We start from the raw sequence: 21570 nt of genomic DNA, 5'->3' as shown, positions 1-21570 counted from the left end.
CAACATAGTGAAATAACTCAAGGCAGAAGAAAACTGTGCATCCTAAATTCTTCTCATCTTTCCACTCCATCTGTTCTTTACCGTCCCCCTTCCCACCATCCCAAAATTTTTCAGATTAGCAGGGGGGCAGACAGCTCAGGGTTCACATCAAGGGGTCTTTCCGTGTGCTAGTAACATCTTGAAGGCTATATGTAATGAGCTTTTTGCTAATGGAGTATGTGTGTGTGTGTGTGTGTGTGTGTGTGTGTGTGTGTGTACGCACATGCATGCACAACCTCGCAGGTGTGGAAAGGATTCCCATATAAACCCAGCCAAGTCTTGTTATTCTGCTCCTAAAACTTCACTGCATGTGTCTAGAAAAATCCTGCCCCCCTGGTGGAGTGAATACTGTGTCTCCAAGACTTCAGCTGCTGTGTGTTTGTGTTGTGGGGGAGGGGAGGGAGAGAAATTGAGCAGGCACCGGCTTTTCCAGGCAGCCCGCAATAACACGCTAGCTCCTCAGCGTGGCACAGGGAGCAAGCAGACAGGCTCGCTGCGCAGGGGAGTCTCTGCGTGCTTCTGACAGTACTTGTGAGGGGGGCGCGCTGGGGGTGCGTACGCAAGGGGGAGAGCGGCGGCCTGTGTGCTTAGATTCCCGGGGCAGGTTGACTTAAATGTCATAACCTACTGCTGCTTTGTTTTTTTGGTTTTGTTTGGTTTGGTTTGGGTTTTTTGTTCTGTTTTGTTTTTCCTTCTGACCTTTATCAGGAGCTCATATAACACTTAGTTTCTAGATGATGATGATGGTAATGATGATGAATTTTCCTAGAACCATTTGATTTAGTAGATTTTGTCAAATCAAACTCTTTTCTTTGTCTTACCTCATACAAACACATTGAAAATATGTGAAATAATACATGTAAAACTCCATCCAGTTGTTTGAAATAGGCACGCTGAACAATCTTTGGAATCAGGTAATCCTCAGTTTAAATCTTATCCCTGACCTGGGACAGGTTATTCAAACATCTTTAAACCTCCGTTTGCTTATCTCTAACATGGAAATGATAATATACCTGTGAGTTATCATGAGGATCTTAATCCTCGGGACATTACAGTGTGTGGAGCACTGAACCAGAAGTCATGCTAGTTTTTGTATTGAGTCCTCACAACTGCCCACTTTTTAAAATATATATATTTTTATTGATTAGAGAGAGAGAGAGAGAGAGAGAGAGAGAGAGACATCAGTGATGAGAGAGAATCATTGATCGGCTGCCTCCTGCACACCCCATACTAGGGATCGACAGCAATTTGGGATGTGCTCTGACCGGGCATTGAATCCGTGACCTCCTTGTTCATAGGTCAACGCTCAACCACTGAGCCATGCCGGCCAGGCACAACTGCCCTCTTATCAGCCCCTTTTATAAATGAAAAAACAGAACATCATTTATGTAACTTTATTAGGGTCACATAAGTAACAAATGGGAGAGCTGGGATTTGAAACCAGGTGTGTCAGCGTCCAGCATCCAAGCTCTCGGCTATCATGCTGTATGCCACCTTCCTGACAATCTATTAAGGCATTCAATAAATAGTAGCCATATGTATTATTATATAAATTTTAAGCTTCAGTTCATACACTCAACAAGCACTTATTCACACCTATAAAACTGTATTTTAAAAGTTATTGTCAGGTACACTAACTATGTACTGTCTCAAAAGAAAAGGTTTAGTTAAACATTGGTAAACTCAGACCTAGACAGTGTTCCGGTTAACACAGATTCTTCAAGAAGTGTCTTAAGAGGGTGTTTCTGGGCTTACAACTCTTAGAAATGCCCTTACTTTACCCTCCCTGGTGCTTGTATTATTCAGTAATAGGATCAGGGACTACTGAAACTTTGGAAATTCTGAGCACTTATGTGGATTGTTACTAATAACAGGAATTATCTTTCTAATGATCACTTTGGCCTTCTTCAGTTTTTTATTAAATGTATTGGGGTGACATGGGTTAATAAAATTAGATAAGTTTTAAGTGTACAATTCTATAACACATCATCTGGATAACACATTGTTTGGCCTTTCAGTCCTGTTATTTTTACTGGTCATACTATTTCAATTTTATTTCTATGATGGGTGTTTTTGAGAAGACTACCAGGAAATATGGCAGGTGCCTATGAATGTGAATACCACAGATGACACCTTTGCATGACTCATGTTATGCTTGCTTGTTCAGTACCATATAAATCTAAATCTTAATGCATTATTGTAATGCAGAACTCAGTTCATTATGCTGATTCATTACTAACAGCAATAGAAGTCCTCTGTTCCATCAGGTTGTCTTCTGAGCTGCTCCTAGAAAAGTGTCCCCCTGGAAGCTTAGTGGGAGGAAGGTGAGGGCAGGGAAATGGACCTATAGCGGGGGTCTCCTGAGTGCGGGATGTAGTGTCTTCATGCCACTGGTGAGGAAACTGATGCGCACAGAGTTGGAGTAACTGATGCAAGGTTGCACAGCTAGCTGATCCAGAGAGAATAGTCAGCCCAGGCGGGAGGGCTTCCACAGCCCTTTCCACTCTCCCGTCGTAGCCTTGGTAGAGTGACTGTCCGTTTGCTTCTTGTTTTACACATTAGCATTCCAGTTTTATTGCTTCTGCTGCTATACACTCAAATACACAAATATAAAAGAAAGAATCAGCTTAATGAAGCAAAATGCAGAACTCTACATGGTTGCTCATCTTTCAGCTGCTTGGGATCGATCTTGTTTGTTGCATATTCTTAAAATGTGGTTTTACTACAGCTGCCTGGTGAGAAGTCTTGTTTCCTCCCTTACTCTATGACCTATGGTTTATTTCTGTTTGTCTGTGGGCATATGAGGGACTCACTGCAGTAGCTTTGTAAGGTGAGGGAAGACCTCATCTTTAAACATAAAGAAGCCCATCCATCTGAGATGGATGCAGGCATGGGAAAAGCTTAATAAACATGACAGCAAGATACACCATAGGTCAACCATGCGAGATTCTGAGTCACATAAAACAAATTATGCATTTGAAGACAGAGACAAGTTTGATCTTTAAAAACTCTGAATTTAAAGTTGTAAGGAAACCTAGAGATTGCCTTGTCTAATTAGTTCATTTTACTAATCAGGAGATGTATGACACAATCCTTTTATTAGGGGAACAAGGGTCCTGATATATAAATAATTCCCTAAAACTACTAGCAGATAAAGGGTTTATCTAAAGAGATCGTTGAAAATGAGGCTATAAATTCTCTTTTTTTCACTGATTAAACTCTCAATCTGGGGCCATCAGTGATCTTTTGAGGTTACTTTTATATACATAAATACATGCATGCATTCTTTAACTTTGTAAAAAAGTAACGTGGCCTGGCCAGTGCAGCTCAGTGGTTGAGTGTCACCATTTGATTCCCAGTCGGCACATGCCTGGGCTGCAGGCTCAATCCCCAGTAGGGAGCGTGCAGGAGGCAGCAGATCAATGATTCTATCTCATCATTGATGTTCTCTCTCTTCCTCTGAAATAAATAAAAACATATTTTAAAAAATAAAGTAAGCAATGATTTGCTTACAAACTTTTTTAACCTTTTCTTCTTGGAGTAAAGAAAGTGAAATTCTGGATTCTACACGTATCTGGTGAAAATTGGGCATGTCGCTAAGTTTGCTTTGGATTTGCTTTGGAAGGAAGGTTTGTTTCAGTGGATGTAATGCAACAGGAGGTCAGCGGAGCAGAAATAAGGAAGGCCGTGCAGTGTAGTGGGGCTCGCCTCCATGGTGTGGATCCCAGCTTACTGCTTGGGAACCGTGATCATGAGCAAATTGTGGAACCTTTTGTGCCTTGGTTCCTTACTTCGTGTGTGGAGAGGATGATGGGATCCACCTCAAATGCCGGGGAGGAGGAAATGATGATAACATGTAAAGCGCTGAGAGCAGTGCTGACCCATCGTAAAAGCTCAGTAAAGTTTCATTGATCTTATTGTTATGTATTACTTTTTGTTTCATTGTAACAAAAACACATAGCATAGATTTACCCTCTTAATTTTTTAAAATATATTTTTATTGATTTCAGAGAGGAAGGAAGAGGGAGAGAGAGATAGAAACATCAATGATGAGAGATAATTGATTGGCTGCCTCATGCACGCCCTCTACTGGGGATCAAGTCCCAGGCATGTGCCCTTGACAGGAATCGAACCCAGGACCCTTCAGTCCACAGTCTGGTGCTCTATCCATTGAGCCAAACCATCCAGGGCTACCCTCTCAATTTTTAAGTGTACAGTATTGTTAGCTATATGCACATTATTGTACTACAGGTCACTATAATGTATTCATCTTGGATGACCGAAACTCTATACTCATGGAACAACTTCTAATATCCCTCTCCCCTCAACCTCTGGCGACCACCATTTTACTTTGTGTTTCTATGAGCCTGATTACTTTAGGTTCCTCATATAAGTGGAATCATGTAAGTATTTGTCTTCTTGTGATTGGTTTATTTCATTTAGCACAATGTCCTGAAGGTTTATCCATCTTGTTGTATATGACAGGATTTCTTTTTTAAAAAATATATTTTATTGATTTTTTACAGAGAGGAAGGGAGAGGGATAGAGAATTAGAAACATCGATGAGAGAGAAACATCGATCAGCTGCCTCCTGCACACTCCCTACTGGGTATGTGCCCGCAGCCAAGGTACATGCCCTTGACCAGATTCGAACCTGGGACCTTTGAGACCACAGGCCAACACTCTATCCACTGAGCCAAACCGGTTAGGGCTTCTTTTTTTTCTTAAGGCTGAATACTATTCTGTTGAGGTATAGACATTTTCTTTACCCATTCATCTGTCAGTGGGCATTGAGATTGCTTCTACAGCTTAGCTGCTGTTTAAAGCTTCAGTGAATGTGTGCAAATATCTCTTCTATTATGTGTTCCTTGTAACCTTAAATGCACGTGGCATTATCATTCAATGTGGGATTTTAGTTAAGCCCCCTGTGCCAGAAGTAAAAATTAGTTAATATTAAAGATGTTTTAGAAGTTCAAGGCTCATAGAGTATTAATTAGATACCTTTTTACTGCTGTTTACTTAATTTAGACAATCAAAAGATATATGCAGTTTAATTTGTTCACAATTGCTAGAGAGAGATGTGAGAAGAGGAACTTCTTCCCGTACAACGAAAAGGTTATGGGTTCGATTCCCTGTCAGAGCACATACCTAGGTTGCAGCGTTGGTCCCTGGTTTGGGGCATGTAAGGGAAGCAACCAACTACTGTTAGTATCTTCAGTTTGGGTAGATGAAGGAGTCTGAGGCTCACGAGTATATTTGAATATCTGTGTTTAATGATCTGCATTGCTGCGCAGATATTAGCACCTACAGTTGATTTAGGGACTGTCTGAAGCACAGTGGTTTTCTTTGGGTGGTTAATCAGTTTCTCCTAAATTGTCTATGCAGGCGACCACCCATATGTACATCCTTGAGTAGATCATTTGAACTAGTAAAGAGCTTTCTTTCCTAGGTGCTAAAAGGGCTTCTTGGTTTTAGAAATGGGAGGATGTGCCAGAGGACGTTCAATGTCTGACAGCTCAGAGTCCTGCCTCCGGTGCTTGTGTCTGTCTTTCTCTCTATGAACAGTAGCGTTTTCAGGGGTTCTGCCCCAGCCCTCTCAGGGACGCAGCACCGCCCAGCGCCCTGTAGCAGGACCAGGAGTTGTACTGTTTCTCCACTCAGCCTCCAGTCTTATCCCAGCTGACAAACATTGTGAATGGAAGACAGCCAAGAACTCCATACAGTGGGAGACAAAAGCCTTTTGGAAGCTTGCTTTTGCCAAAAGAGAAACAGCTATCCTCGCCCTCACCCTCACCTCGGCCCTGAGCTTTTAACAGCATTATATGGATGCACAAAGGACCTAATGTGTTCTTTGAACAGCGCTGGGCCTGGTTGTAGTAAGGTGAGTGATTAGTGTCTTACATGCTCACAAAGATACACCCTCCCAGCACTGGAGCTGCCCGGGAGAAACATGCTAGAGGTGGCTTTCTATTCTGTGTTATGGGAACTTTATCCCAAATTGGGATGAAATCTCATGTGGAGAGAACAAGGCCTAGAAATGTTTGCTATTCTGAAATCGGAGTAACAGGGGCACAAAGAGACATTAGGCCATTCAAGTAGAGATTACCATTTGCCTGCCCTATCCCCCTTCATTTTCAAAAAGTTAGAGTTATTTTACTACGAAGAACCATCCAGCTCAGATTCATCACCAAGAAGCCTAAGTAAAGACTAAAAGGAGTGTTTTCTGGAAGGAATTTGAAAAAAAAAAAAAAAATACCTCCCAGAATTTAATCTCTAAATAGTATTATCTTTCTAATAAGAGAGCCCAGATCTTGCTTCCCCGTGACCTTCCAAGTTGCAGCCTGCGTTCTGTCTATCAGAAGTTCCTCCTTCCCACCCACGAGTCCCCCTCTGTTGTGGGAGAAGGAGGGCCCTTCCAGTCTTAGCCTGGGGCCAAGCCAACCCTCAAACCACGGTTTTCTCTGCGTGTCCTCGCTGAAGCATGATGGCTGTTTCCCACACCCAATAAAGAAGCAGAAGTCTTGTATATGTTGACCAGGCCTTGAGTGGAGGCCAGTGCGTACACAGCCCTCACATTCCCAGGACATTGACTGATGACAGTGCGGCCCCATCCCTGAGTTGTCAACCCACAAGCACAGAGTGCTAACGTTGTATACCCGAACCTCACATTTCTTAGAAATTATACAGAGGGAACTTTATACACTTTTTCTGTCCATTTATGAATGACTCTCAGGGCAAAACAGTTCACATGATCTGTCTGTCCTTGGTAAGAGTTCTAGGACTGGGGCTAATGTAGGCTGTGGGGGCCTGGGGAGACTGATTGCTGCTGCTAGTCTAAATACATCCATTTATATGTTTGCTTTTAACATTGCCTGGGTATTTTCCTGGGCTTCTGGTCCGATTTGGTTGATTGAATCTCATCCCACTTAGCCTTGGTTTTGGTAAAACACCTGGGGACCTGTCTGCATTACAGACTTTATGGAATTTGGTGTGTGATAGAGTTGTAATCATTTCATCCCATGCAGTATATCAGAGTATGCTCGCCAGACAAGTCAGAACCTAGAAGCTTTTGATTTGAAAAGAGTGTCTGCTTTTCTGAACTGCAGTACATACATGTTGTATTGAGGCTTAAACAAGCTTGACTCTTCAGTAGATTCGGAATTATTTCTCAACTCAGGATTCCATTTGGCTGCAGTGTAACAGAACCCTCCCCCCTCCCCTCCCCTAATGGCTTAACCCCTAGAGTGCTGAGGGGTGCGATCTCGCTCCTCCTGTCTTTCGCCAAAAGTGCTAGGACCACTATCAAAGCTTCGAAATGGCGTCCAGTTCTAAGTCTGCTTTTATTAGTGATGATGACATTGCTAAATATGTCAGTGTAGTAAAGGTTTCCTTAAGTTTTTGAATATGTAACTTCATTTACTTGCGATTCATAATTTTTTTCCTAAACTGCTGTAAAATCAGCAAAAATGCCTTGGCAATTTTAGCATAGTTCCTAGGATATTGGTTGGCACTCAAAGGGTTAAACAAGTTAGAGATACATTTTATCCCCATATAATCCGAAATCTAGAGATAGGCTCGCCCAAAGTCCATGGTGCTTGCTATCAGGAGCCCATGTTCCTTCTGTCTTTATCTTTCTCTGCAATCCTTAGCAGGCAACTTTTCCCTGAAGCCTGCCCACCTCTGGCTAGATATCACATCGGCCAGATATCACATCTGGGTAAGAATAGTAAAGGGCAAATGTGTGTACCAGCCCAGTCTACCTCCCTTAAAGCCTTCTCCAAAACTGCACCTGGAAACTGTTTAAATTTCAGAACTGTTTTTTCTAGGTACAGGAGGAATTGGGGAACATAATTTTTTAGCTAAACACACATTACCCAAATAAAATCAGGGCAGTGGTATTAGAGAGAAAGGAAGAAGTGATACCCAGGCGAGAGGCAGTAAGTTCACCTAACTTATTTTATGTTGTTGTTTCTGTAAAGACAGATCTTATTACTACAGGACATCAATGTCGGAGGTCCTGCCACAAAGTTTGCATCTGGGAAGGTGAATTTACTTCTGTTTGGGATCTGCAGAAGGACTTACTTACATGTTGGTCTGGGTGTGACTTGAATACAAATAACACACTAGGCCAGCAGTTCTCAACCTGTGGGTCACGACCCCTTTGGCGGTCGAACAACCCTTTCACAGGGGTCACCTAAGACCATCCTGCATATCAGATATTTACATTACGATTCATAACAGTAGCAACATTACAGTTATGAAGTAGCAACAAAAATAATTTTATGGTTGGGTCACATGAGGAACTGTATTGAAAGGGCCAGAAGGTTGAGAACCACTGTACTAGGCACTATTCAGAGTCCAGAGAATGTCCTATTATAAGATTACATTTCTATGTAAACACATACTTTCCTATTCTCTTATATAGGAATTTATGGTTGCTAAAAGAAATGAATAACTGTTACAATGTAAGGGTTGTGTTGGTTTTGTTTTGTTTTTTTCATTTACGGAGTAAATGTTTCTTAAACACCTTCTATGCACAAGTCATTCCAGGCACCATGGGTGAAACAAAAATTAATCAGATATAAATCCAGCCATTTCCAATGTGTATTGTCCAGACGGAAAGAAAAAATACATAAGTGGCTGCAACACAAGGTAGAATGTGCTAAATGCGATAAGACATACAAATAATTTTTTATAAGCATTCAGAAAAGGAGAAGAGTGTTTCTGCCAAAGAGAACTGAGCAAATGCGATCTAGGGAACCTAAACATATGTTTTCATTTTCACTAGTTTGTCTCACAGCTAGTGAGCATCACCGTAAGACTAGAAAAACACATAACCAGCTACCAGTCACAGGTCATCGCAGCTGGAGGCAGACGTGCATGTCATTCTGTCCTTCGTGGATGTTGAGGTTTGAGAAGGAAGGGAACATTGGTTGAGTGTCTGCTCTGTGTATCTGGTACTTCAGTTTTATTTCAAGAAATCGTTATTGAATGCCTGGGCTAGATTTCCTTGTGTGATCTTTATTTACTCCCCAGCAACCCAACGAAGTAATTACAATTGCTTATCAGGAAGGCGAAGCCCGGGAGAGGCTGAGTAACTTGAAAAGGTCACCAGTTTCTAAGTGGCAGCGCCTCCATCTGAGCCTTGGCAGCCATGCTCTTTCCCCTCGCCTGGGTCTCTGCCTCTCGCAATGACCTAATCTGGTTTTGTAGCCATAAATGTGGAACAGCCCGTTCCTCCTTCAGCCTAGTGTAATGGCCAGTCCTCTACCAGCCGGGTGAAACTTGGGCTTTATTCGGGTACTTCTACTTGTACTCAGAGTTAATTTGTTACCTGCTTAAAAGTTACTAGAACTGGACTTCCTTTTGACTTTTTGTATCATTTATTTTTTCATAATAACTACATATAGATGGTACAGAATTCAAAAAGATAAATATGATATATAGTAAAAAATTAGTTTCCCTCCCACATTGACCCCTAGTTAACCAGTTCTCCATGGAAGTTGCCAGGTTTTTTTGGTAAATCTTTCAGGATTGTGCACATTGTGTGTTTGTGTATATGTTGTTATATATGTACCTTTTTTACACAGAGATGTTTACTATACTCATTGTTTTGATCTTAGTCTTTGTGTTTAGAAGGCCCAGCAAGATTTTTTTTGTTTGAATATTTTGTTCTATTTTTTTAAATACATTTTTATTGTTGAAAGTATTATATACATCCCCTTTTTTCCCTCTCACTGACCTCTTCTAGCCTGCAACCACCCCAGGCCTTCACCTATTGTCTGCGTCCGTGGGTTATGCATATCCAGCAGGATTATTTTTCTTTTGCATATCCAACAGTATATTAAAAACAAACACCTCGATGAACTGGAAAATATGGTTGTCACCACAGTGAATAAATGTTCTTCAGCCCTCATACTGAATCAAGCCCCTGGCAAGCACTCTTCACATCTAAGCTCACTTATTGGGATGTAGTAGTGAAAATAGAAGCCTATGGTGGCCCATTCCTGTCTCCCTCCTCTCTTTCAATTGAGCCTCTCCCCCAGAATTTCAGGCCCTCAGACATGGAAACCTGGTGGAGGGGAATGGGTTTGTGGTGGAGCCAGTGCCGGGGGCCTGGTCTCTTGTTGCACCTCTGGTTCCTTGTCCCCTGAAGCAGTGGCAGGGCTCCTGGGCCCTCGGGGCCCTCGGGGACCTGCCGCCCCCTCAGAGCTCCCTCTGGCTTCCCATGGACTCAGAACTCTCTTTGTTCCCCTTGTTTGGGTCAGGGGCGGAGGTGAGTGAACAGCGCTTAGTTTCCCCTTGGGTTTGCAGAGACGGAACATCTCAGATTGGTCTTTGAAATACAGCAGTCCTCTGCCTCTGCAGTTGCTTTGTTCTTCATCAGGCCATGCAAGAACCTTTGGTCCCCGCCTGTCTGGTCCTTCCAGGACCTTTGGACATATTTCCCTAAAGTGGTTCATTCCCAGGCATGAGTAGAGAAGGGCCGGATAACATTTTACTAAAGCTACTCAGTTCATCTTTTTTATCTTAAAAAATAAAATTTATAAAGGACGAAAATAATGCTAGTGACGTCTATCTAGAAGGCAACTGTTTCCTAAGAACATCTAATCTCATTCCTTTGGACCTTGCCACAGGAAATGACATTTTCCTTATGTCGCTTCATATGTGGTATCTACGGATGGAATCAGTTGCCAAACATCGTTTAATACAAAGTCCTATGTGTTTTGTCCATTATAGTATTTCTCTGTTAATATTATTTCACATTTAAAGCTTTTATAATGCATGCATATTGAAAGCGGTGTTAATAGTATTGAAGAACCAGTAACAAAATTTGTGATACAAAACAATCTATTTCTAATGAGGTCAGTAAGTTGTAAGAATTGTTAAAAGGTCTACTTGAGGAGGCGTACGTTTACATTCTAACTACAGATAGGTGTTGGTGTGTGTAATGTTTAGATCATGATTTTTAGGTCTTCGTTTATTTCTAGGCTTACCCTCTGAGCAAAAATACCCTTGTGTTGATCTTGTATTTGTGTAGTAATTTTACTTTGAAAGTGCTTTCAAATGTCCATCTTGTGGCAATCTTTAGGCCAACAAGGTGTTACTAGGCCAGAATTCTACAAATAGCCCCCAAGGCCATGCACGGTCTGGCTCTTGGTTTCTGTCCCAGCCTCCTCTCTCCACTCTGTTTGCTCACTATGCCTTTGCCATATCGACTTCTTCCCTTTCCTCGGATGTGCAAGCCTTCTGGAGGGGTGCAGTGTTCGGGAGTGGGCTCAGATTGAGTCAAGCTTCCAGTTCCTTTTGTTCTTCTACTTCTTGACATCCAGTAGGAGACATTTGTTAAATATGTGATGAATTTAACAATGAAGGAAACTCAGACTGAGAGTCCAAATGCTTTTCTGATTCACTCATATGGACCAATGCGTAGCACCCGGATGCCCGAGTCCTTGCTGAGAGTACTTCCAACAGAGCACCTCGACTCTGCTTCAGGACGTTTCCCTTCTCTGAATCTAGACCTGCACTGGCCTTATTAGAAAGTTTTTCCTAAAAATTTACTTTAGTTTAACAATTTCCCTTTTCCTTTTGTCCCACTAAAGCAGTGGTTCTCAACCTGTGGGTCGCGACCCCTTTGGGGGTTGAACGACCCTTTCACAGGGGTCGCCTAAGACCATCGGAAAACATATATATAATTACATAGTGTTTTTGTGATCAATCACTATGCTTTAATTATGTTCAATTTGTAACAATGAAACTGGGGGTCACCACAACATGAGGAACTCTATTAAAGGGTCGCGGCATTAGGAAGGTTGAGAACCACTGCACTAAAGGATTACAAACCACTTGTCCAATTACTATTGCAAATGAATTATAAAGGGCATCACCACTGATCTTTTCTTTTTTTTTTTTCCTTTTTCTGATAGGCAATCTTTGGCAGCCAGACACTACCTAGCTCCAATTTATGGACAATGAGTAATGGTGCAGCTTGCAGAATTTCCAGTGCCACAGCGGGTGGCCAGAAGCCAGCCACTCTGCCACAGAAAGTGGTGCCACCTCCCAGCTCTTCCTCCTGCCTGGTCCCCAAACCCCCATCCAATCACAAACAAGTCCTCAGAAAGGCAGCATCTCAGAGGGCTTCCAAGTAAGTTTGCAATAATCTTCTGTGTTACATCAGCTCTGGGCTAATAGTCCTCTTTACTATGGACTCTTCAAGGCAGTTTGTACTGACTTGCTGAAACAAGAACACCTGGTGGGTGACAAAGGCTAACTCCGGTTCTCAGCTGTGGCTACAAATTGGAATTGCCTGGGGAGCTATTGAAACGTACCTACATTTGGCCTCTTGCTTACCCTGTGGGAGGGGCAGGCACTGCTCTTTTAGGTTCCCAGGGATTGTGATGAGAGCTGCCACCACCACTGGGGTTCAGGGTCATTGCTAAGCAACTCTTCCAGCTCCTGGCAGGAGCTACAGTCAGGCAGTGCACCAGGTAACAATGCTGAACTGGGGCCTTGGAGAAAGGAAATGCAGAATTCCTCCTGGAGGCATTCTTCTCTCGGTCATTCTACTGAGTCAGAGCTGCAGAGTTTCATATAAAATCCAATACCCTGCCCCTTACCTTGTTTGTTTGTTCAGTTTTAGGCACTTGAATAGGAAGACATAGGAGTGGGCTTTTATTATGAAGATCATCACTGACATTCGTCAGCAGGCTCTGTGTGGCAACGTTTTTGATACTGTGGGCTATAAAATAATATTTTATATTGGCCATGACTCACTTGGTTGGAGAATCGTCCCATACACTAAGAGATAGCGGGTTTGATTCCTGGTCAGGACACATACCCAGGTTGAGGGTTCAATCCTCAGGGTGCGTGCAGAGGCAACCAATCAATGTTTCTCACATTGATGTTTCTCTCTCTCTCCCCCCCCCCCCTCTCTCTCTCTCTTCCTCCCTCCCTCTCTCCAATCAGCAAATATATATATATATATATATATATATATATATATATATATATATTTTATACTTTTCCTCCTGCCTTCTAAGTTCTTCTGGATATGCTAATAATCAAATTAATGGAGACAGATTAACATGAGAAAATCGGAGTTTTAATACATGCACATGGGGAATTCACATAAGCATGAAAATTCCAAAGACAGTGAGGAACATTGAGTGTATAAGACATTTTTGACAAAGGAGAACGGGGGATGGGGTCTTAGGTTTCAGAAGTGAGAATAGGTGCTATATAGATAGTTGAGGGAAAGGGGAACATGGCAGGAAAATTCTTGCCAGGCAACTCAAAAACAGTGGGCACAGTTGGTAACCACCGAACACGCTTGGAGTCTTCCTGCGGGTAAAGACCCGTAAGGGCACTAAGCCAAGGCTTCCTTCCGAAGCAGGTTTCTCTGTCTGAATCTCTTGGGCAGGAAAGTGGAGAGGGTCAGAGGCTCTCTGAGTCTTGTTTCTTAAGAGCTTAGAATCAATAACCCAAAAAACCAGCTTCGGGGTGGCAAAACGTTGGTTCCCTTCAATGCCATTTGTAGTCCACCTATTTTACCTCAAAAACGCATTTCCACTCCTGAGTCAAATGTTTGTAGGTCACATCCTTCATTCTACCTCCTGCTAGTGAACCAGAAATAGACTGGTCAAGGGTGTTGGTTCTAACAGCCCTTCTCCATTTAAAATCAGGACACGTTTCAGAGGTGTGTGGAAGAGGCAGGCATTCCTAACGTATGAGCACCTGGAGGAGCTTCGTGTATTTCTCTTGTTCTCATTACAGCTCCTCATTCGTTTGTCCTTTATAAAACCAGATTCAGTAAGAAAGAATCCGAGGATATGGCAAAAATGGTTACAGTTTCCCCACCCACCCGCTTGCCCAGTGAATCAAATTCTGAATTTGAATGGAAAACAATCCCTTCTGGCTGGTTTAATTATATTGCTGCCATTATTCATTTATCCAACAGATATATATTCAGTGCCTACGAAGTGCCAAGCGCTGTTCTAGGAATTACTGGTATTGTCATGAATTTACAGAACCCTCTGGAGCAGTAGAGAAGGGCAGTAGGAAGGCTGCCATTCCTGGTTGAAAGCCAGTAGCACAAGAGGAAGGAAGCCGTATGTCCTCTCCCCTTCGAGAGAGGAGAGTCAGACTGTAAGGGGGCAGCCTCAGGGCCACACTGCCTGTATTCACATTCCAACTCCGTACTTTACTGACTTGAGACCTCCAGCAAGTTACAAGTTACTCCATCTCTGGCCTCAGTTTCCTCATTTGTGAAGTGGGGGTGAAAAAAATATCCGCTTCAGTTGATAAATATTAGTAGAGTTAATACTTGTGAAGTACATGGACCTGGCACAAGCTTTCTAAATCACACTCTTTGCACAGGTTTAAGAATCCCACAGTTAGGCAGGAAAATGAGTGAGTTGCAAATGAACGTTGCATTTGCCGGTGCGCTTTCTGTCTGTGGATTCTCTGGTTGTTGCCAGTATCCTGAGATGGCCCAATGGCCCATGTGGCTAGCTGGTCTGCTGGTGGAGGGTAGGCTTGGGCAGCAGGCGGTGGGCTGGCCATCTGAAGGCACCGCTCACTGCCCTGAACCCACTGCTGGCAGGAGAGCTCTCCAGCCTTCAGAAGTGGAATTGCAACTCTATGGACAAACTTTGCTTTGCTGCATTTTTGTGGTTTCTTCTCTCTGACAGGCAGGAGTGTGGGAAAACCGGAAACAGCTCAGCACCAAAAAGGCACAGAAGGGGGGAAAAAAGCAGATTTCTTCAGAATTCAAGAAATATAATCCAAGAATCAAAAGGCATGCTGTGAGGCGTTGTTCCAGGAAATAGTTTCCAATTTGCCTTTAAAACTCCAGCACAAGTCTCTGCAGCTAAATAAATTAGCACTAAACGGGACCTGAACATTCTCTCACTACTAGTGAAATGTGCAGTGTTGTGAGAGTCCCACAGATTTTCTTTTTAAAAAAAAAAAAAAATTTATTTATTGATGAGAGAGAGAGAAACATCGATTTGTTGTCCCACTCATTTATGCATTCATTGGTTGATTCTTGTATGTGCCCTGACCAGGGATTGAACCCACAACCTTGGCATATCAAGATGATGCTCTAACCAACTTTGCTATCTGGTCAGGGCTCGTGCCCCACAGTTTTTGATGCTCTTCTGAAAGAAAAGCATTGTTTTTATTTGCACTGACTCAACGAAAGCTCCCTCTGTGAAGTATCCAAATAAAGTGTTTTTTTAAAGAACCTTTTTATTTTAGGACTAGAGGCCCAGTGCACGAAATTCATGCACGGGAGGGTCCCTAGTGGCTGCCAGCTGCCGACTGGAGCCTCCCTTCCCCCTGGTTGCCTGCCATCACCGCCAGCCGGGCCTCCAGCCGGCCCCATGCCCTGGTCAAACTCCCAGTTGAACTCCCGGTCGAGGGGACAATTTGCATATTAGGCTTTTATTGTATAGGATAATTTTAGATGTACAGAAAAGTTGTAAAGACAGTACTCATAAAGATTAGTACTCCCAGTTTTCCCTACCTTTAATATCTTATATCGCCATGGCACATTTGAAGAATGTTCCATACTAAGAAACTGTCATTGGTACATTATTGTGAACTAATCCATACTTTATTTGGGTTGATGAAATTATTTTTAACCTACAGAGCTCTTCCAAGGCTTCTGAAATCAGGATTCTCAGTATCAGTTGATATAGTCCTATTATTCTAAAGTAATTCATGTTTCTTGCCAGCATAGCAAGTTACTTAACGTCTCTGTGACTCAGTTTCCTGTTTTAAAATAGGGATAATAATAGTACCTGCCTCATAGGGTCATTGACAGAAATAAATGAATTAATGAATGCCAAGCACAAATACAGTGCCTGGTGTGTAATATATGTAAAATAAGTGTTAGGCATTATGGTTAATACTAAGATGGCATTTCAGGAAATTTTTGCATAATTGTTTGACTTTCTTCATACAAACTGTGTTACTTCATGTGCTTAGAGCTTTTTGCAACCTTTACTCTGGCTCAGTTCAGGTTAATCAGGAACCCTCCATTGTGACTGGTGATACTGAGTCACACTCAGGAATGCCATAGTTGCCCCAAGAGACACAACTAATGAGAAGTTGTAATGAGCTTTAGACCATGCCAAGTCCTGTTTGGGGGTTGAACTTCAACATTCTCTAGCACAGAAGTTGGCATTAGACAAATATAGAAGCAATTTCCAAGAGCATCAAAGTTTCCACATCCGAGAGGGTTGATTTTAGAGAACAATGGGACATAAAAGATGGAATGTCGTTGGATTTGGGTGCAAAGGGAGTTGAGAGTCCGAACAGTAGAGTCCTGTTTCTTTATGATAATATTCAGGTCACTTTCCCTCTAAAGGTTTCAGTTTCCCATCTGTAAAACAAAACCACTGTCCCCACTGAGTAATTACCCAAAATAGCTTGTTTTTTGTCTATTCCGTTGAAAGCCTTTTTATGAGCACATTTGCTTTTTAATCCTGGTGCTTTACAGCCATTTTCATCATCCCTTTTTGGCCCAACAGTTCTTTGTTAGCGTTCCCAAAGTCATAGTCTTATATTTCCTTTAGCTAAATCTTACTCGCCAGTTCTGTGAAGAGAATGATTTCGATTTTTTAACCTTTTCTAGAGTGCCAATAGCCTTCCTTGATTTTCCTCTCTAGGTTTGCAACACTTCATAATTTAGCACCCACTTCAGATCCTCCTTTCAGAGCTGTCTGTGGTATTTCGTCCAGGCAGTCAGCTGAACCAGGAAGTGTGACAGCCTGTGAACAAGCACATGCACACGGACTGTCTCTTCCTTGTAAGGGCCCTTCTTCAGAGCCAGTTACACTCTCCAGGAAATGGGGAGAAAGAAACCTGAGGAGGTTCAAGGTTGCCAGGGACCTGGGCAAAACTTGCAGACTAGAGATGAACTGGAAAGGGCGGGGTCAAAGCTGTGGTACCGGACTTAACTAAACTGCTTTTCTTCCGTCAGCTGGGACTCACTTTCCTTACCCAGGTTTTAGGATATTCTTCCTCAGTGGAAATCGAAGGTAACTGCTGCTCCGTGTCAGCACCCAGGACAGGGGTGTTTGTTAAAAGCGGCTAGGCATTAGGCGGAAGAAAAGTGGTTGGGAACTCAGCCAGTTGCTAAAACCAAGCACCAGTTCATCTGACCTGAATGGTGACATCAGAAAACTGTAAAAATAAAGATCAGGTGTTTTTTCTTTTTTTAACATATTTTATTGATTTTTTACAGAGAGGAAGGGAGAGGGATAGAGAGTTAGAAACATCGATGAGAGAGAAACATCGATCAGCTGCCTCCTGCACACCTCCTACTGGGGATGTGCCCGCAACCAAGGTACATGCCCTTGACCGGAATCGAACCTGGGACCTTTCAGTCCACAGGCCGATGCTCCGTCCACTGAGCCAAACTGGCTAGGGCTTTTTTAAAGCAATTTCTTTTTAACTTAGGATTGGTTTAGAATGAGGCAAAGTGATCAGGAGTTGAAACGGTCCAGGAGTAGGTACTTGATGTGAGCGTAGATGTCATATTGTAGGTTAACCATCTCTGTCAGTCTTTTAGCCTTTCATTATTTGTAATTTCAAGAAATACGATTGAATCTGTGGCATATCCATCCTTAAATATAGGATTGTCTAAATTATACATTTCCAAAAAATATAACTAAAAAGGGTTCCTGGAGCCAATTCCAACGTGGGCAGAGGAAAGGGGAGGGTTTCCCCTCACATCTACAAGCAGTTCTCAGGTACCAACAGGGTGTCCAGGAATCCAACTCAATTCTAGCTCTACCTGCCTGGAGATCGCAGCAGATTCCACAGGTTGAACTTTGTGCTATCTGGTCAGGGCTCGAGTTCAGAGCAGATTCCACAATTACTTTGCACAGGTTTGAGAAACCCTCACTCGAGCAGATTCCACTGAGGTCACCCTGATTCCATTCGTTTGGAATCAGTCCTATACGACTGTGCACAGTGTGCACACACACTTCAGATGCCAGCCACAAACCCAGACTTTCAACCTGTGCTTCTGACCAAGCAGCTCTAGGTTAGCCCTGTGATCGGTCATTCCAGCGACCCTTCCAACTCAGGATGTCAGTGCAAGTCCGGGTGCTACCTGTACTTCTGACCTCCTGGCTATAAATCTGAGGTTCCCAAAACCTGCTGCTTGGGTTCCGATTAATTTGCTAAAATGACTCACAGAACTCAGAGAAACAGGTTACTTACCAGATGACCAGTTTGTGATAAAAGGGTGTGATTCGGGAAAGCCAGATGGAGGATATGCATAGGACAAGGGGTGCAGAGCTGCCATGTGTCTTCCCGCATCACCAACCCGGGAGCTCTCCAAACCTCATCCTGTTGGGTTTTTATGGAGGCTTTAATTACATAGGCATGATTGATTAATCATTGGCCAATTGGTGATTGATTCAACTGGAAGTTCCAACCTTCAGGTTGATTCTCCTGAAAACCAACCCCCATTTTTAGGTGCTTCCAAAGCTCCCTCATTAACGTAGCAGAAGACACCTTTATCACTCTCAGCACTTAGGGAATTCCAAGGTTTTGGGAAGCTGTAAGCCAGAAACAGGATGTATATTTATTATCACAAATCATGCTATCACAATAATCATCGACTTTTAGTGCTGGAATATAAAGGAATAGAGGCACAGTATGAGGCTGTGAGTATAGCAGGGGACACAGGTGGTCTGCGGCAGAGCCAGAATTGAAATCCATATCTGTGTTAACCCCAGACTTTTCCCAGTAGACTACTGATTTCAAAGGCCCCGCCAATCTATTCAAATTCACTTTATACAGCAAATGGCAGGTCAATCATCCACAATACTATACTGACTTTGAGAAAGTGCAATGTAAGTACTTAAGAACTTACACTCCTCCCCTTTCACACCAGTTTCCCCACTTAAATGACCAGTAAAATACTCAACAGGAGGAAGAATTGCTATCTCACTTATGCTGAGGTTTTTGGGTGATTCCTGTTAGATGTGGAAGGATTAGATTGAAGAAGACATGGCGGGTTTTATCGGCTGCCTTCCTGTGAGAATGCAGTCTTGGAAATCAGTGGGAGACCTGGAGTACCCTCTCACTCTAAGGGTTGGAGCCTGGAGGTAGCAAGAGGTGGTGAGGGCCAGTCAAGGAGTCTGCCACTTGGACTCTCTTTCCTCTGCCAGTCATCTGCATTTGGACCTTGATCGTGGTGGCATTTGGAGATCTCAAGGCTTATTTTGGACATAGACAATGACATCATTCAGAGAACTGGGTACTATAACCAAAAGTTACATTGGGATGTGTATGGTCCAGTGGGGAGAAGAAGTGCATGAGAGCCATAGAATGATGGGTCTTCCTTTGGTGGTTCATATATGTAGAACTTCACTTAAAATCTGTGTTTTTTTTTAATTTGTTGCTGCTGTTAATATTGTTTTGTGTTTTTTTTTAGAGAGAGAGTGGAAGGGAGGGGAGAGACATTGCTGTGAGAGAGATACATTGATTGGTTGCCTCCTACACATGCCCCAACCAGGGCTGGGAATTGAGCCTACAACTGAGGTATGTGCCTTTGACCAGAATCAAACCTGGGACCCTTCAGTCTGCAGGCCAGAGCTCTATCCACTGAACCAAACCAGCTGGGGCTGAATTGTACATATCAAAACTTATATTTGAAGTGTAGTTAAATATATACTAAAAGGAAAACTCATAATCTTAGTTATTTTTGTTGTTAAAACAGAAATATTGAAAAAAAAATTAACCAAGATACAAATGGCAGATTGGCTTCAACTGATCCACTGGCCCCTGTGCTTTCCCAGAGTGTCAGGTGGAAGATGATTCCGAGGACTGCTCCAACGCTGCAATGCAGAGTGCTCTGATAGATTAGCAATGTCTACCACAGCCAGGCCAGACACTGACCTGGTGAAGATGCACATACACTATTAGTCATACCTGAACTAAGCTCTCATCTCTTGAACATAGAAAAGGGTCAATAAGAAAAAGCTAAGAAAAACAGATCAAAGGAAATCAAGAAGAAAAACAATATAAAGTGAAAAGTAAGCAATAAAAGTAGTTAAGTTCGAAACACTACGTATTTAGTTTGCGGCCAGGGAAGGAGAAAATAAACATAGCTCTGCCAGAAAAACAAGAGAATTAAAATAAGAGGTTTCAAAAGTAGACATAGGGGAGATGGAAAAATTACAAGGACACTGCACAACTGTATGCTACTAAATTTTAAAAACTGGATGAAAGGTGTCATTTTGAAAACAACAACTACCAGTTAAATAAAAAGAAAACCAAGTAGAACAAGGCAAAAGTTTTTAAAGTATTCAAATTGGTTCTTAAAGAAATAGTGTTGCTCAGCCGGCATGGCTCAATGCTTGAGCATCAACCAGGAGGTCGTGTTCAATTCCCGGTCAGGGCACATGCCAGGTTGCAGGCTCAATCCCCAGTAGTGGGCGTGCAGGAGGCAGCCAATTAATGATTCTCCCTCATCGTTGATGTTTCTATTTCTTTCCCTCTCCCTTCCTCTCTGAAATCAATAAAACATATATATTGTAAAATAACAAGAAATAGGGTACACAAGCAAGCCTAGGAAGCAATTTTAAAATACTTCCAGCCCTGGCCTGGTTGTTCAGTGGATTGGAGCATCATCCCATACACCAAAAAAAAAGTTACAGGTTTGATCCCTGGTCAGGGCGAGTACAAGAGGCAACCGGTCAATGTTTCTCTCTCACGTGTGTGTGTGTGTGTGTGTGTGTGTGTGTCTTTTTCTCTCTCCCCCCCCCCACCTTTCTAAAATTAATAAATATATCCTTAGATGGGGATACAAAATATATATCATCTCAAATAGTTTTTTGAACCTTTTTTCTGAAATCTTTGGAGGCTTTCAAGTGCCTTCAAGATCAGGTTGGGCCCCTGCTCTGACATCAAAGCCTTCTGCAGTGTGTCCTCCATCGTGTCTCTGGCTTTCCTGTGTTACACTACCCCCTTGCACAGCCTGCTCCGCTATTGTTCCCACGTGCTCATGTCCATCCCCTCTATAGAATGCTCGTAGCCTCTTAAATCTAAGTCCTGCCTCTTATTCAAGATCAGGTTTTAGTTTATTGCTTATTTTTTCTCTTTATATGTGTTCTGTTTCCCATAAATCTCTTAGGGACATATATCTTGTCTTCACTGTTTTATCGCATCTATATTAAATGTCCATTATGCTGTGCATTGCTCTGGATATTGGCGATAACACCAGTGAACAAAACAGAAATGAGCCCTGCTTTCTTGAAGTTTGTTGTTGAGAAAGAAGAGATAAGTTCAGGCCCCAGCTCTTGAGAGAGCTTGTTTGCATGATGAGTTCTCAGGAAATGGTGCTGGTGGTGGTGACAGTTTTTTGCATCAAGGTGTGTGCATCAGAGATCACTAACTAGCAATTACCATTGATCACTTATACCATGTAGAACAGGGGTTCTCAAACTTTTTAAACGGGGGGCCAGTTCACTGTCCCTCAGACCGTTGGAGGGCCGGACTATAGTTTAA

General features: G+C 42.6%; 2 protein-coding genes across 2 annotated transcripts in view; one reads left to right on the top strand and one right to left on the bottom strand.

Annotated features, from left to right (window-relative positions):
- Positions 1 to 21570, top strand: part of TTLL5 (tubulin tyrosine ligase like 5) — a 256896-nt gene that overhangs the window by 192436 nt on the left and 42890 nt on the right. Inside the window, exon 33 of the mRNA XM_081104716.1 lies at positions 11967 to 12184. Within this exon, the coding sequence (XP_080960842.1) occupies positions 11967 to 12184 (218 nt within the window). The remainder of the gene's footprint in view (positions 1 to 11966; positions 12185 to 21570) is intronic.
- The window catches only part of LOC308528871 (eukaryotic peptide chain release factor GTP-binding subunit ERF3A-like), a gene marked incomplete at both ends in the record, with an annotated part of 53347 nt that overhangs the window by 3873 nt on the left and 27904 nt on the right, over positions 1 to 21570 (bottom strand).

This window comes from Myotis nattereri (genome assembly GCF_964212035.1).
Source record: "Myotis nattereri genome assembly, chromosome: 1".
In the NCBI taxonomy this organism is placed as follows: Eukaryota; Metazoa; Chordata; class Mammalia; order Chiroptera; family Vespertilionidae; genus Myotis; species Myotis nattereri.
Note: the sequence above shows the minus strand (reverse complement) of the source record. Positions and strands in the feature narration are given on the sequence as shown.